This window comes from Miniopterus natalensis, chromosome 8 (assembly GCF_054644295.1).
Source record: "Miniopterus natalensis isolate mMinNat1 chromosome 8, mMinNat1.hap1, whole genome shotgun sequence".
In the NCBI taxonomy this organism is placed as follows: Eukaryota; Metazoa; Chordata; class Mammalia; order Chiroptera; family Miniopteridae; genus Miniopterus; species Miniopterus natalensis.
The window spans coordinates 40,010,712-40,025,356 of NC_142088.1; the positions used below are offsets into that span (position 1 = coordinate 40,010,712).

At 33.7% G+C, this 14,645-nt stretch overlaps 1 protein-coding gene across 1 annotated transcript in view; it reads left to right on the forward strand.

Annotated features, from left to right (window-relative positions):
* The window catches only part of SP3 (Sp3 transcription factor), a 54,361-nt gene extending 40,523 nt beyond the window's left edge, over nt 1-13,838 (forward strand). Inside the window, exons 5-7 of the mRNA XM_087819767.1 lie at nt 2,920-3,112; nt 8,899-9,095; nt 12,106-13,838. Of these exons, the coding sequence (XP_087675893.1) occupies nt 2,920-3,112; nt 8,899-9,095; nt 12,106-12,422 (707 nt within the window). The 3' untranslated portion in view covers nt 12,423-13,838. The remainder of the gene's footprint in view (nt 1-2,919; nt 3,113-8,898; nt 9,096-12,105) is intronic.
* Nucleotides 13,839-14,645: the final 807 nt, after the last annotated feature.

Below are 14,645 nucleotides of genomic sequence, written 5' to 3' on the forward strand. Positions count from 1 at the left end.
GAAATACAACGAACCTATGGATCAGTTTGAAGATAACTGACAAGTTACCAATTACAATTGTTCGTATTCTGTGTGAGCTTGACTAGAGTATGGTGCTCAGCGGTTTGGTCAAACATCATTCTGGATGTTGCTATGAAGGCGTTTTTAGATGTGATTAACATTTAAAACAGTGGACTTTGAGTAAAACAGATCACCCTTGGTGTCATGGGTGGGCCTCGTCCAGCCAGTTGAAGAGAAAAGACACGGGTTCCTTGAGGAGGATGGACTTCTGCCTCAGATTGCCTTCTGACTGCAGCATCAGCTCTTGCCTGAGTTGTTGGCTTCTGTGGATTTCAGACTTTCCAGTCCTCACAAGCCCTCTCTATAAATACACATCCTATCGGTTCTGTTTCTCGAGAGAATCCTAACACACCAAGATTGAGTTTTGAAATCCATGTTCACAGCTGGGAAGAGAGGCCACGGGAGCCTCTAGCCCATAGTAAGTCATATGTAGGGCGCACTGGACTGCCACCTGGCAGTCTGACTCCACCACCAGGGGCTCCACAGTGCGTCTTCCCAGTGACCTGGCAGCCGTGGAAGGAAGTAGGTGAATGCCTTGGGGGAGACACGCAGGGGTCACACATTTGCGGGATTTCCGCATGTGCTTTGAGCGGGGCTGCTTGTATCTAAATATTTTAACCCTCACCCGAGGATATGTTTTTGTTTTTTAGAGAGAGGAAAGGAGAGAGAGAGAGAGAGAGAGAGACATCAGTGTGAGAGAGAAGCATGGATTGGTTGCGCGCCCCGTTGGCAATCAAACCCATAACTTAGGTCAGCGCCCTGATAGGGAATAGAACCTGCAACCTTTTGGTGTATGTAATGATGTTCCAACCAACTGAGCCACCCAATCAGGGCTACATGTATCTAATTCTTAGTCATTATTTTACTGCAGAAGTAGAAACCAATTTCCCCTTAATTTCCAGCCATCACATTTCTCTCTGCATCTGAGGTCTAGCACAGTTTGTGCTACCTAGTAGCTAATTATTTATTGGATAAATTATGTGCCTGTATGTTTTCTTCCTTCATATAATAGAGGAAGAGGTAGTTGTGCTCCATCGCTTAAATCTCTAAATCATCATCCTCTTCTGACTTAGGGACTTCACTCCAGTGTTTTCAACCTCTCCCTATGTAATAGATCTTTCTCATAAGTATTTAAATATGTTCAAGTATTTTCTATCTTTAAAAGCAAAACAAAAAAGTCCCTCCCTCTGCCTCTTCCTTGATCCCCTTTCACTGCCATGCTTCTGTCTCTTTCTTAAGTCAGACTTCTTGAAAAACTTCACTGTACTTGTTTCTCGCTTCTTGTCCACTTTAAGTCAGTTTCTTTCTTGATTTATCTGCAGTATTTGATGTTGATCACTTCTTCTCTTTCTTGAAACAGGTTTTTTCCTTTCTTTAATGTAGCACATTTTCCCGGCTGCTGCTTTCATTTGCAGGTTCCTCCTCTTCTACCTGTTCTTAAATGTTTGTATTCCTCATAGGCTACTTTCTCTTCTCATTCTATTCATAGTCCTTGAGTAATTTAACTTACTTCCTTGGATGAATTCCATCACGGCGTATATATATTTGGTAACTTCTGTATCTCTAGCATGTACTTCTTTCTGAGTTCCAGACCTGTAGGTCTAGCTTCTTTTCCTTTATGTATCATAAACAGTTTAGACTCCATGACCTTCAACTTTGAGCTCATTAACTGTCCTTCACTTCCACCTGGATCTTCTCCATTGTTTCCAAAGTCAGTGATTGACACTATTCGTATGTTTTGTTGCTCAGGCCGGAGTCCCTTCTTTTCCCATATTTCCTCCTGATTCTTGATTGTGTTTATTCTGATAAAATAAACTAGTTTTAAACTATTTGAGCCATTTTTCTTGATTGTTGGTTATACATTTTAGTTTTCATTAGTGTAAATTCAGTAGTGTCGGGGTACATTTAATATTTTAAGCTATTTTTGCCCAATTATTAGTGACTAACATAGATATAAAATTATAAATTTTCATTAAGATTTTTAGTTTGCATAATAAATCAAGACAAAATTTTGTAGGAATTTGTTTTACTAAAAATGGTTATGTTCAGTGTTTGTTGTAAATTATGTATTGTTTCTTTTAAAAAGTCAGTTTTCTAAGATTAAAAACTCTTAGTTTCTAGTGGAAAATGATGTATCATTATCAATATAAATAAAGACGTTTACCTCTTCTGAGAAAATGACATAATTTCCTACCATATTCACTCTTTTTCACCATTGTCATTTTGTTTCCCAGTCTGGTTTATAATAAAACTCCTTGAAAATAGAAACTCTTTCTCATACTTCTGTACCTCCTTCCACAGTGATGTTATGGCCATTCTAGATATTTTAGTAATGATTGAGTTTAAAGCTTAAGTGTGTAACAGTTTCAAGTGAATGCTACCTTTTTTTGTTGTCATTGCTTTTTGTTGTTTTTTGGTTTTTGGTGGTTTGTTTTTGCATTCACATAGTACCTACAGACTAGGCATAATTGATACAGTTTGTGAAAGAGAGGTTTAAGGTTTAAAATTTGTTCCAATCTAAATTGGCCATTGGGTTTTTTGCCTATTTGAACAATTATTGAATTTTCAGATTGTTTATGACTGAGCTTGCTAAAAAAAATCACTTGTTTTTCTTAATGAGCCTTTTTAAAAAGCATGCTCATTCTGGCTTTATTCCCCCTTTGGCTTAATCTTTGATATTTAGAATAAAAGAGATTGTTTTGAAAGAATAAGCCACAACAAGGAGCAGTAATTATGCTCCATAGACAGATGCTTTTTGATTTTTACGTAGTATCACTTTTACCGTAGTGTGGCTCAGATTTCATGCTATTTTTTTGGGCCAGTGGGCTGCTTCTCATCTGTATTTGTTTTCTTCTTTAGATATTAGGATCAAGGAAGAAGAACCTGATCCTGAAGAGTGGCAGCTCAGTGGTGATTCTACATTGAATACCAATGATCTAACACATTTAAGAGTACAGGTGGTAGATGAAGAAGGGGACCAACAACATCAAGAAGGAAAAAGACTTCGGAGGGTAGCTTGCACCTGTCCCAACTGTAAAGAAGGTGGTGGGAGGTATGCACACATGAAACATTTCTTTTTAAAGACTGCTTATATCATCACCCTAATTTTTGAAATACTGCATGCCATATCACTTAATTATGGGATATTATTCATTACATGATCATTTTGTGTGTATGTATGTATGAGTGTGGCAGAAAAAGTTAAGAACAAAATATATGAAATTAAAACTTTAAAATCTAAACACTTTTTAAAATTAAATTACTTGGTTGGCTATTTTCTTTCTTTTTTTTTTTTTTTTTTAAAAAACAACAGTGTAACAGATGCCATTTAACAGGCCCATTTCAGAAATGAGCCTGTTTGCAAATTGGCAGTAGGATTTGCCTAAATACAGATAGAAAGATGATTCTTAGCTTGAGAATAGCAGTTGTATAAACACAAGTTCAGAAATAGTTGATAACCATAAGCATTTTCATTTTCAACAGAAATGAATAATAAGCCTTAATGATGGAATTTTTAAAAAAGTAGAACTGTAATATTTCAATTTAGTGTTTTTAAAAATAAACATTAAGACAGAATAACATGACAGGAATAAACTCAAAACAGATCAGTAATTTAATGTGGATGGATTAAGCTTAATAATTAAGGGATGGAGACTCAGATCATTTTTAAAGAACATAAAATCCAGCTTTATTTTGATTAGATGAAACACCTCAAATAAATTGGTACAGGAATGTTGAAGCTAAGAGGATGGAAAAAGATTGATTAGGCAAATGCTAACAAAGAGAACTTGTATAGCAATGTTAATATCAGGCAAGGCAGGGTTAAGGTAAATATCATCAAATGAGCAGATAGGGGTATATTCCTTAATACTACGAAATTTTCACCAAGAAGATTTAGTAGTCATGCTATCTTTCCCCCACATCTTTGAAATATATAGAGCAAAAACTGAGAACTGTAAAGACATACTAGCTAAATCTTCAGTCATAGCAAAAGGCCTTAACCATACCTCTCTCTGAAATGCACTGTTTAAATAGACAAAAATGCTATTGATACAGTTAATGAGTTTGATATAATAGAGACTTTGCCTTTGAGTTGATCTTATTAGCTGATTTGCACATTGATCAGCCAGTTAGCAATGACAGTAATGATAATAACTTATAACATTGAGAGCTTACTGTGTTCCTAGATAGTCTTCCAAGTGAGGCATATAGAGGCGAGTGACTCATATGAGCACATAGGACAGGTATCTGGTCCCAGTTTCTTACTCCAGAACTTTATCACTAATGCCTCTTAAGTGGATTTGCTTCTGCATCTGATGCTTAGATATTTGTATTTACTGGTAATTATTCAGTTGTTTGAAATTTTATTTATTTGAAATAGTTTGGTGAATAAATAAGTAAATGGAATTCTATTTAGGCAGTAATTTTTGAAATCAACTTGTTTTTTGAGGATCTTTCAAGATAATTGTTTATGAAAGTCAAATCTAATTGAGGATCAAGGTCTGGCTTGTTTTACTTATTCTTTAAAATGAAAATCTTTAAAATATATGTTTATTAAACTAATACATGCTCATAAAAACTCAAGTATAGAATAGTATAAAAGAATTCCAAAATCCTATCCCACTTCAAGATAACCATTGTGACATTTTTATGTATATTCTTTCAGACTTGACGTATATTTTAAAGTACAGTCATTTTATTCTCACTGCTTTACATGTCTGTTCTCATTCTGAAAATTTTTGTGACCACATTTCCGAGTCTCCATAGTTTGTATCAACTTTTTTATGGCTGTATAGTATATTGTATGAATACATAAGAATTTAACATCTTTTTTGGGAGTTTATTGTCGTTCTAACCCACTCATCTTTGCACATTTGTCTGATTATTTCATCAGTGTAAGTTGGCAGAAGTGGAATTCTTGGATCAAAGGGAATTGTCTGTTAGAAAGCCTGTATCAATTTATTCCATCAGTGGTGCATGAGAGTATTTGCTTTTCTATACCCATGCCAATAATGGATTTTGTCATTTTTTTCAAACCTTTTAAAGCCTGACAGATAAAAAGTAGTACCTCAATATTGTTTTATTTAGTATATTTTTTATTTGTGAGATTGAACATTTTTTGGTATGTTTATTTTATCATTTTAAAATTTATTTTGTGAATTGTTTATGTCTTTTGTGAATCTGTTAATTTGTGTGTTTAACTCTGTCATACACATATTTTTTCTGGTTTTACATTGCTTTTCAACTTTATGTCAGTGGTTTGCAAACTGCATTGTTATACAAGTAAAGATGAGTTTCATCACTTAAAGTTTGCAAACATTTTTAAGCCCCAAATTTTTAGTTGATCAGTTTTTATGAGATGCCTTGTTGTTATCCTGCTTTTAAAAATCTTTTCAATCCTGAGGATTATAAAACTATTTATATTTTTTCTAGAAGTTTTGTGAGTTCATTTTAAAATAACTTATTCTAAGCAATTCAAAATTGATGTTCTTAAGACAAATGTATTGTTTCTTACAACTCATTTGAACAAAATTCAGTATATATGGCAGGCACAGTTGTATCATTGACAATTGCTATGTCTAATAAAAGCATAACATATATAGTAAATCCCAAATAGTCCAAAATGTTCTGTAAAGGTGAGATAGGTGGTACTTAAAAAAAAAAATTTAGATTATTAGCCTTTTTTCTCATATTCTTTTAAAAAAATATATGTGTAAGTTGGCATTAATTTAGAGAACTAAATTTCATTTGTTTACCCTTTTGAGCAAGATGTAAAATATAATTAAATATAAAAAATAGTATTCATTTGGCCATTTAGCCAATATTTGTTAAGCAGAACCAGCCTTCAGAAAATTTTTTTGTTTTAAATATATCTTTATTGATTACAGAGAGAGGAAAGGAGAGGGATAGAGAGATAGAAACACCAATGATGAGAGAGTCATTGATTGGCTGCCTCCTGCATGCCCCCGACTGGGTATGGAGCCTGCAACCCGGGCATGTGCCCTGACCGGGAATCGAACCCCGATTGCCTGGATCCTAGGTTGATGCTCAACCGCTGAGCCACGCCTGGCCAGGCCAGAAATTTTTTACTCAAGTGGAAGAGACAAATAATTTTTATAAAGTGAAATAGATTCTAAAGGTATTACTGTTACGTAGGTTTTGTGTAGATTAAACATCAATCCATATTTTAAAAAATTATTTTGCAAAATCTGTTTTCTTTGTCAGTGTGTCAGTTTGTGTCCTGTTTATCCTATCCCAATCAAAAGAAAGACTTGATTTATTTAGTTTTTCTTAATCCCTCTACCTTTATTTATTCTGTCACTCTTATCTTGGCATGATTAAATTATTTGGAGCACGCTTAGGCACTCAAGAATAGTAGAAACTTAAAATTGTTCCTTTTTCAGGTTATATAATGAGTATTAGAGGAATGATTATGAAGAAAACTTATGGCTAAATCTTTTGTTACCTGAAGTTTGTTGAGAAATTTACTTCAGTTCTTTTCCTTCCTTTAACATCACACACCATAAATCCATTATCTAGCATATTTAGATCTTCTCTGGAATAAAATTTCCTTTTTAAATGAAAACTTGAACCTGGGTTTTGAGCTTTTCCCTTAAATTATATATTTATGTGTGCCCATCTGTTTTTATTTTCTTTCTTAGATACCTGTCCCATTTCCAAACAATGAATGTTTCTTATTTCCTTATAATGAAGAATAACTTTAGTATCTTTAATAATGAGGAATATCTTTATCTTTCCCTGGTTTCTTGGTTCTTTGAGAACCCAGATTTGTTGCTGTAATATGTTACAATCTTGTGCTTTTGTTAGTGTTTTCAAGCTAAATTTTGCTAAGTTAGTAAAATAGCACTTTTGAGTTTATAAAAGCACATTGATTCATTCACCTGAGTGGTAGGCTTAGAAGAGAGGTAAGAAGTCATGAGTATAACAGTGAACCAAATTGGGTTCTCTGTGAAATTGCTATGGTGAACACAAAATGTAAAATTGGTTTGTACACCAGTAGCCGCAAGCAATGCTCTTTTTCTTAGGGCTATTTAAGAATAAATTTAAAAAGCTAAATTAAATGGAAACCACATTGGCTTTGGTTAAGACTTTGGCATTATAGGTGAGCCAGAAAAATCTGTTTCACTCAACTCAGCTCTTTGAAAAGAGTTGCAGAAATTGGGGGTGGACTGGAGCAGAAACTAGAATTGTGTTAGATTATGACATCCTTGCCCTTGAGACAACAGCATGACTCCTCCTTGTCTTTACTTATGCTATTCCTCTGCCTGGAATGCCTTCCCTCCTTTCTATCTAAATCCTACCCACCTCCTCCACGAAGCCTTCTCTAACTACTGGAGCCCACATTGATGTCTCCCTGTTCAGAACACCTATGGCATCTAACAGCCAGCACTGCACCGTTTAGCACTGTTTGTCCTATGGCAATTTCACATGCTACTGAGTGTGAGTACATTAAAATATAAATGTGGGGAAATACGCATTTTTCCAGTAAAATTTGAAAAATGATAGGTATATTATATACAGGAGGATTTTCAGGCTTATAGAAGTTTTATAGGCTCTAGCTTAGACTGAGATTGGGGGAGGAGGGGAAGTTGGGGGGTTCTTAAATGTACCTTTGTTAATCTCAGAGAAACATTGCAAAATTTATATAATATGATTTTGACAGTTGTGAGTCTAAAATTTTTTTTTATAAACTCATTTTTATTCAGTAACTAGCCTAATTTCTTTTTAAAGCGTGAGTAGTGTTTAATATTATTTGAATACCAGCTATGGAATCAAAAAGATTTTCTTCTTGCTTAGGATAAGATACCTCTGTTCATCCATCTAAGCATATATCTCCCAAGCCCTGTTCTTGGTATCAATACTGAAATATAACAAATGTCAAATTTTGCGATGTGGAAAACTGTATTTTATTATATTGCTGATGTATAATTTTGAGTATTCTTTGCATGGTTAATTTGAAGGGAATTTTAACTGTAAAGATAATTTTTATTTATATTTATTTCATGTAGTCCTAAGAGAGCTAAGACAAGGCTTTGTCCAGATTTTTTTTTAACTTTCTCCAGTGTATATTCAGGATGTGGCCATGCGAATATATAAATAAATATGCGTAAATCATGTTAATGAAAATCTTCTTAAGGTGCCTATCTACCTTTTAATTGTACCTGTGATTAGTTATGCATTCATGCTTGGTTTATTTCCTTTTTAAATTAGCTGACAGCATGACTTTGAGTAGACCACTTAGTTTCCCATACAGCTAAGTTGGGATTAGGCCTACGCATAGAATTTGTGAATGGTTCTGACAGAATAATAAATAGCTTTATTACGTATTTTTTATATGTGAAATGTCCCTTTAAATTATATAATACTTGAATATACTTTCATTTGGACAGCAGTTGCATTAACTTTTTTTTTTTATAATATTTTTATTTCAGAGAGAGGAAGGGAGAGGGGGAGAAACAGCAATGATGAGAGAATCATTGATCAGCTGCCTCCTGCATGCCCCCTACTGGGGATCGAGCCCACAACCTGGGCATGTGCCCTGACCAGGAATCAAACCATGATCTCCTGGTTCATAGGTCAGTGCTCAACCAGTGAGCCACACCAGCTGGGCACATTAATTCTTGAGTAAAATTAATGTGTAAAACTTACATGTTTGAGACATACAAGTTTTTATTTACATTGATTTTAATTGGTCGTGGTTTCTTATCTCATGGTGATAATGTCTTCTATTTGAAATTCAACATGGGGATATATAAGTGGTAATGCCCATTTGAATATTTTCATATAAGCATATATTATTCTGTGTGTGTTTTTTAGAGGTACCAATCTTGGGAAAAAGAAGCAACACATATGTCATATACCAGGATGTGGTAAAGTCTATGGGAAGACCTCACATCTGAGAGCTCATCTGCGTTGGCATTCTGGGGAGCGCCCTTTTGTTTGTAACTGGATGTTCTGTGGTAAAAGATTTACTCGAAGTGATGAATTACAGAGGCACAGAAGAACACATACAGGTTACTAATATTTACTTTTAACAGACAAAAGTGAATTACAGGACTACCTACTACCTTAAAAGTTTTTGTTTTGATTTGTTTGTTTTTTAGAATACCTTACTGAGATGAATTTTAAAAATGTGACCAATCTCATCAAATTTTTTGTCTTCATTAACACCGATTAAAAAACACTAATTCCAAACAAGCCAGTATGACTTGTATTGCAAAATAACATTTTATTTTATGCAGACTTTGGTTAGCTTTTTTCTTTTTTAGTTTTTGTTTTGTTTTGACATTATTGACTGTCTTAAGCCACATTTATGCTATTATTGTTTATGTTGAATGTTTTAAATTATTGTCTGCTTTTACTCTTGATCTGTCTTCTTCCATCCTCCTCCTTAACACTTTAATAAAAAATAATCCCCTTTCCTTTGATGAATTTAGGCATTTCACCTTTTCTCTTGTTTTAATATCTGTGAGGTAAGCAAAAGACAGTTCATTGAGGAATAACCAAGGCATTGTTGATGTTAAGATTCTTCCATTTAATTGTTTTTATATAGTGTGTGGTTCTTACATGAAGTGGACCTAGGAATGACCCAAACTGAATCCTAATTTACTATAGCTTAGAGATCATTTTCTCCTGCTAGCATGTAATGATCAAGATGTTCATCAGTCTGTGCTCAACACTGAAGAATTGAAAAATATGTAATGCATTTACAGTCCCTAGAGAGCTTAGAAGGAAGAAGCATGGTGAAATGGAGGACATTTCAAACCCATGAACTCTGTTAGATAAAACAACTAAGCTGTCTCTGACCTGCTTTCATACATCTTGTATTGCTTTAAATGTTACATAAAGTAACCCATGAAGTATTTAATAGTATACATATTAGATGCTCTACTTGTTTTAGTTTCTGTCTCACTCATCAGGTAGGTAGGTATACAGATGAGCTGTTTGTAACTGCAACAAACAATATACGAAAGTATGCTCAGAGGCAGAGATCATTATTGCTTGAGATAGTAAGGCATTGTTGGGCAGTGGGCTGGGATAGTAGATCTTAAGATGGCCCTATAACACACTTTACCTGAATGGAATTTGATCAGGATATAAAAAGCAACGTAAAAGGGTAAAAAAGGTCTATGATCAAATGTGTGGGAAACACTCAGTTAAAGAGGGTTACTACATGTGCCCTCTTAGGACCTTTAATTGAATGTTGACAAGCACCGTGCATCTGGGGGGGTGGGGTATGTGTAGTGTGTGTAGCATTTCCGAACTATCTTTGATCATTGTGACATTTGCTGTGGAGCATATCTCAGGACTAATGTTCCAAGAGATACTTTAGGAAATAACCTTCTCAGAAGAATAGTATGTGAATAAAAGAGGTGAGAGATCATTTGACATGAGTGAAGATGAGATTTTTATGTAACTCATTTTTGTTAAGTAGGATTGAGTCATAATCTTGGTTATCTGCAAGTTAGTCTTGCATTCCCATACTACTTAGTGAAGTTTTGTACTGTAATAAAATTTGGTATTTAAGGAAGATTTGTCTGGCATTAATTTCTTAGGTTAGAGAGGGAAAGACAAGGGTGTCATTGCACTATGATTCAAACTTGAGATCTGATGAGGACCTGCCTAGAGCAGAAGTGCTGGAACGAGATAGATAAGGCATATTGAAGAAAATACTAGATTTGTTGGTGGATTTCTCTGGATTCCTTTTAGGCTGGCCTTTTGCCTTCTCTTCTAATCCTCTTACATAGTAGGTCTTCAACATAATAGAATTTAGTCTGTCTTTTGTATAAAAAATATTTTATTCATGTTGGGAGATATATTTAGGTATCAAGGTCTTATTAATTTTAACATTATAATATGTTAAGCTTGCTCTTAATTATTTCAGATGAAATCAAGTCAGCTCACCATCTTTTGGGATTACTCAATCTTAGTGGACCTCAAGATTGCATCTTTGCTTTAATCTAGGAGTACTCTGTGTAGTTACTTGAATTCAGATTTAAGAGTTGGAAGTTTACCATCATAGATACAACATACTAGTAGTAATACCTTAAATATAGTTTAAAGCTGTATACTTTCCTTTAAAGGAATACAATGAGTCCTCACTTAATGTTGTTGGTAGGTTCTTAGAAACAGACTTTTAGGTGAAATGATGTATAACAAAAACACTTTTACCATAGCTAATTGATATAAACAAGAGTTAAGTTCCTGTGGCATATTTCTGGTCACAAAAACTTCACTACACTTCTAAATAAAGACCCAAAACACTTCTACACTTGTAATATTAAACATTGAAATACTTGTGAAATATACATATATATATGAATATGAATGATGAATAAAAACAGAGGATTTTCCAACCTGCTTATCCCAGGTTCAGGGTTGTGGGTGGCCAGAGCCTCTCAGCATCTCTGGGTGTGCAAGACAGGAACCAGCCTTGGGAAGACTCCCTTCCATCGCAGGGTGCACTCACACCTACACCTGCCGCTCACTCAGACTGAGACACTGGAGACAAACCAGCTCAGCTCACGTGCACAGTTTTGGGATGTGGGAGGGACCCAGAGTACCTGGAGAAAATCCACACCACACATGGGGAGAATTTGCAAACTCCACATAGTGGCTCTGCTAGAAGTCAATTTTATTTTCTTCTCATAGTTATAAAAAAAAAGTTGAACAAAACAGTTTTATTAGAGGACCTCCTGTATGTTACAGATGGTCATTTTTTAGCTGATACCTTGTAACATGTTTTAAAACAAACTTAGCAGTTAAGATATGAAAATAATATCTGAATGATTGTCTGTAATATACGTTTGAAGATTGCTTTTCATCAGAAAGTAAAGACGTTTATTTTGAGGGGACGTACTCTCTGAGAGAAATTTGCAGAGGCAGTTCATGAAACTAATAAAATTTTAACTGAACTCTGTTCCCTGTCCTTACCTGTCAATGTTGGCTTATTTTCTTTCTCAGGGAATTAACAGTTTGTTGCTGACTTTTGAAAACTAAGTAACTTAATTTTATTTCTAACAGGTGAGAAGAAATTTGTTTGTCCAGAATGTTCAAAACGTTTTATGAGAAGTGATCATCTTGCCAAACATATTAAAACACATCAGAATAAAAAAGGTATTCACTCTAGCAGTACAGTGCTGGCATCTGTGGAAGCTGCACGAGATGATACTTTGATTACTGCAGGAGGAACAACACTTATCCTTGCAAATATTCAACAAGGTTCTGTTTCAGGGATAGGAACTGTTAATACTTCCACCACCAGCAATCAAGATATCCTTACCAACACTGAAATACCTTTACAGCTTGTCACAGTTTCTGGAAATGAGACAATGGAGTAAATATTACACAAATACTTATTCATTGTGGTTATTTTTATACAGTAGTGAGAAGAATATTGTTCCTAAGTTCTTAGATATCTTTTTATTGATGTGCAAAAATTTTTGGATTGACAGTAACTTGGTTATACATGACACTGAAATGCCTTACTTTGTATGATATTCCATAGTATATTAAAAATGGTAAAATTGCATGGGTTTTGTAGGTACTTTTGGAATCTAGAAGAAATGAAATTTTACCAAGTTATATAAAGAAAATTGAATTTAACAATGCGAATGGTAGTCTAACCAAATGCATCAATCCTGTGTGGTTTAGTGTAAAAATGAGAACATGTTGGTATTTATCTATTGTAAGATAAAAAAAGTTGGTGGGTGAAAGAAATCATGTTATGATAAAAAAATTTTTGTAATTTTCTTGATGACTGGAATTTTTATTATGCATAACTGACAAATCAAGTTTCCAAGCAAATGTTACATAGCGTAGGCTTTACTTAGCTTATCAATTTGTCATTTTGAAGCTAATTATTTTAATTAGGTTAACTATGTACAATATTTTAAGCATTACTCTTGTAAGATTTTGAAAACTACATTTTAACATGGAACTCTAGGGATAGTCACCTTTTAAATCCTGTTGAAAAGCCATGTTTAAGATTTAATTTGCCAAAATAATGTCTTGTTAATATTCTTTCAATAATGAAGTTGGGCAATATAACCAATGTTTAAAAAATTTAAAATGTATAGGTTGAGGCATTTGGGTGGTAAACAAATGTTATAGTGAGATATCCCTTTTCTTGCGTATTGGAGGACCAAAAAAATAAGGTGTATTGCGTCTTAGCAGTGACTTTTTTATCCAATCCTGTTTCCAAAAACCATATGTCTGCCAGGGCCTTAAAAGCCATCATGTAAATTACCAGTAAAGTATAACATATGCAAACATAACAAAATCACTTCCATAGTGACGATACTCCAACCATATGGATACTAGTCATAGAAAACTAGTGGTTTTATGATATTTTTTAAGTTTTTTTTTTTTTTGTCTAGGTAGTCAGTCTGCACTTAAATATCAACCAATTTCTTTTTTTGCTTCTTCCCTTAAAATTTATATGTATTCAGTACATTTAATTGAGAAATGTATGTTTTTTATTACGCTGTATTTTCTTTTATTTTTTAATTATTGTTTATATTTTCAATTATTAAAAAAATGTACAAAATAAAGTTTCATTGCTGGTCTTGTAAGAGCTATACAATTTTCCTAAATGTATACCAATAACTGCAGCAGTTCACCTATTTCAAAAATTTGGAATTCTGTTCATTTGTTATTCTTAAGACCACCTCAAATTTAAAGGCTACCTTATTGTACGTTTAAAGTGTATTATAACAGTGTGGTAGTTAATAAAACACTATTTTTTTTTCTTTTGAGTTTGTTGTATTCCTGTGCATTTAAAATACGGGGTAAGGAAATCTGGTTTCTCTCCAACTTAGCCTTTTACTTGCCTAGTGTTGATTTCAGACACCGAAATGTTCTTTAAACAGGTCTATTTGCTTAAAAGGGAAGAATAGAGGTACCAGTGGGTAACTAAATTTTTACCTAAGAATAAGCTTATTAAATAAAACTTGAAAAAACAACTTTTAACTCTGCCCACATTGAATAATAACAATTTTATCAATCCCATTTTGGAAACCTTGTTTATGTTCTCCTTGTTAAAGCAGTGCACAGAATATTTTGACTTATCAAAAACTTGAATTTACATGAAGATTTTTGAAAAAGATAAGCTTTGGTAATGATAGCAAGAGTTACTTGAAAAGATTATGTTTTGAATTTGTGTATTTCTGTGATAAAGGCACAGTAGGAGGAAGGAAAAATTTAATATTAACATGACTGCATCTTAGACATTTTTAAATTAAAAATCCAGTTCTCTACATATGTACAGTGGGGGTAAAGATTTCTATTGTCTGTTTTCCAGGCTCAATCTGACATAGTCCATATCTTTGAGTGCATAGGACAACTCTAGATATACATACAAACACAAATATTTTCTGAACGAAACTTAAGCTTGTGCTGGACTTGGAATTATAGAAATTAATGGAATGTACATTTCGAAGTTACAAGGATTAGAATTTGAATCTTCAAACTCCTTTAGATAATTTTTTAAAAATTTTATTTAGGATGTGTGAAGAGGATTATGTTAAGAGGTTGCTCACTAAGCAAAATAGCCATTAAGCCAG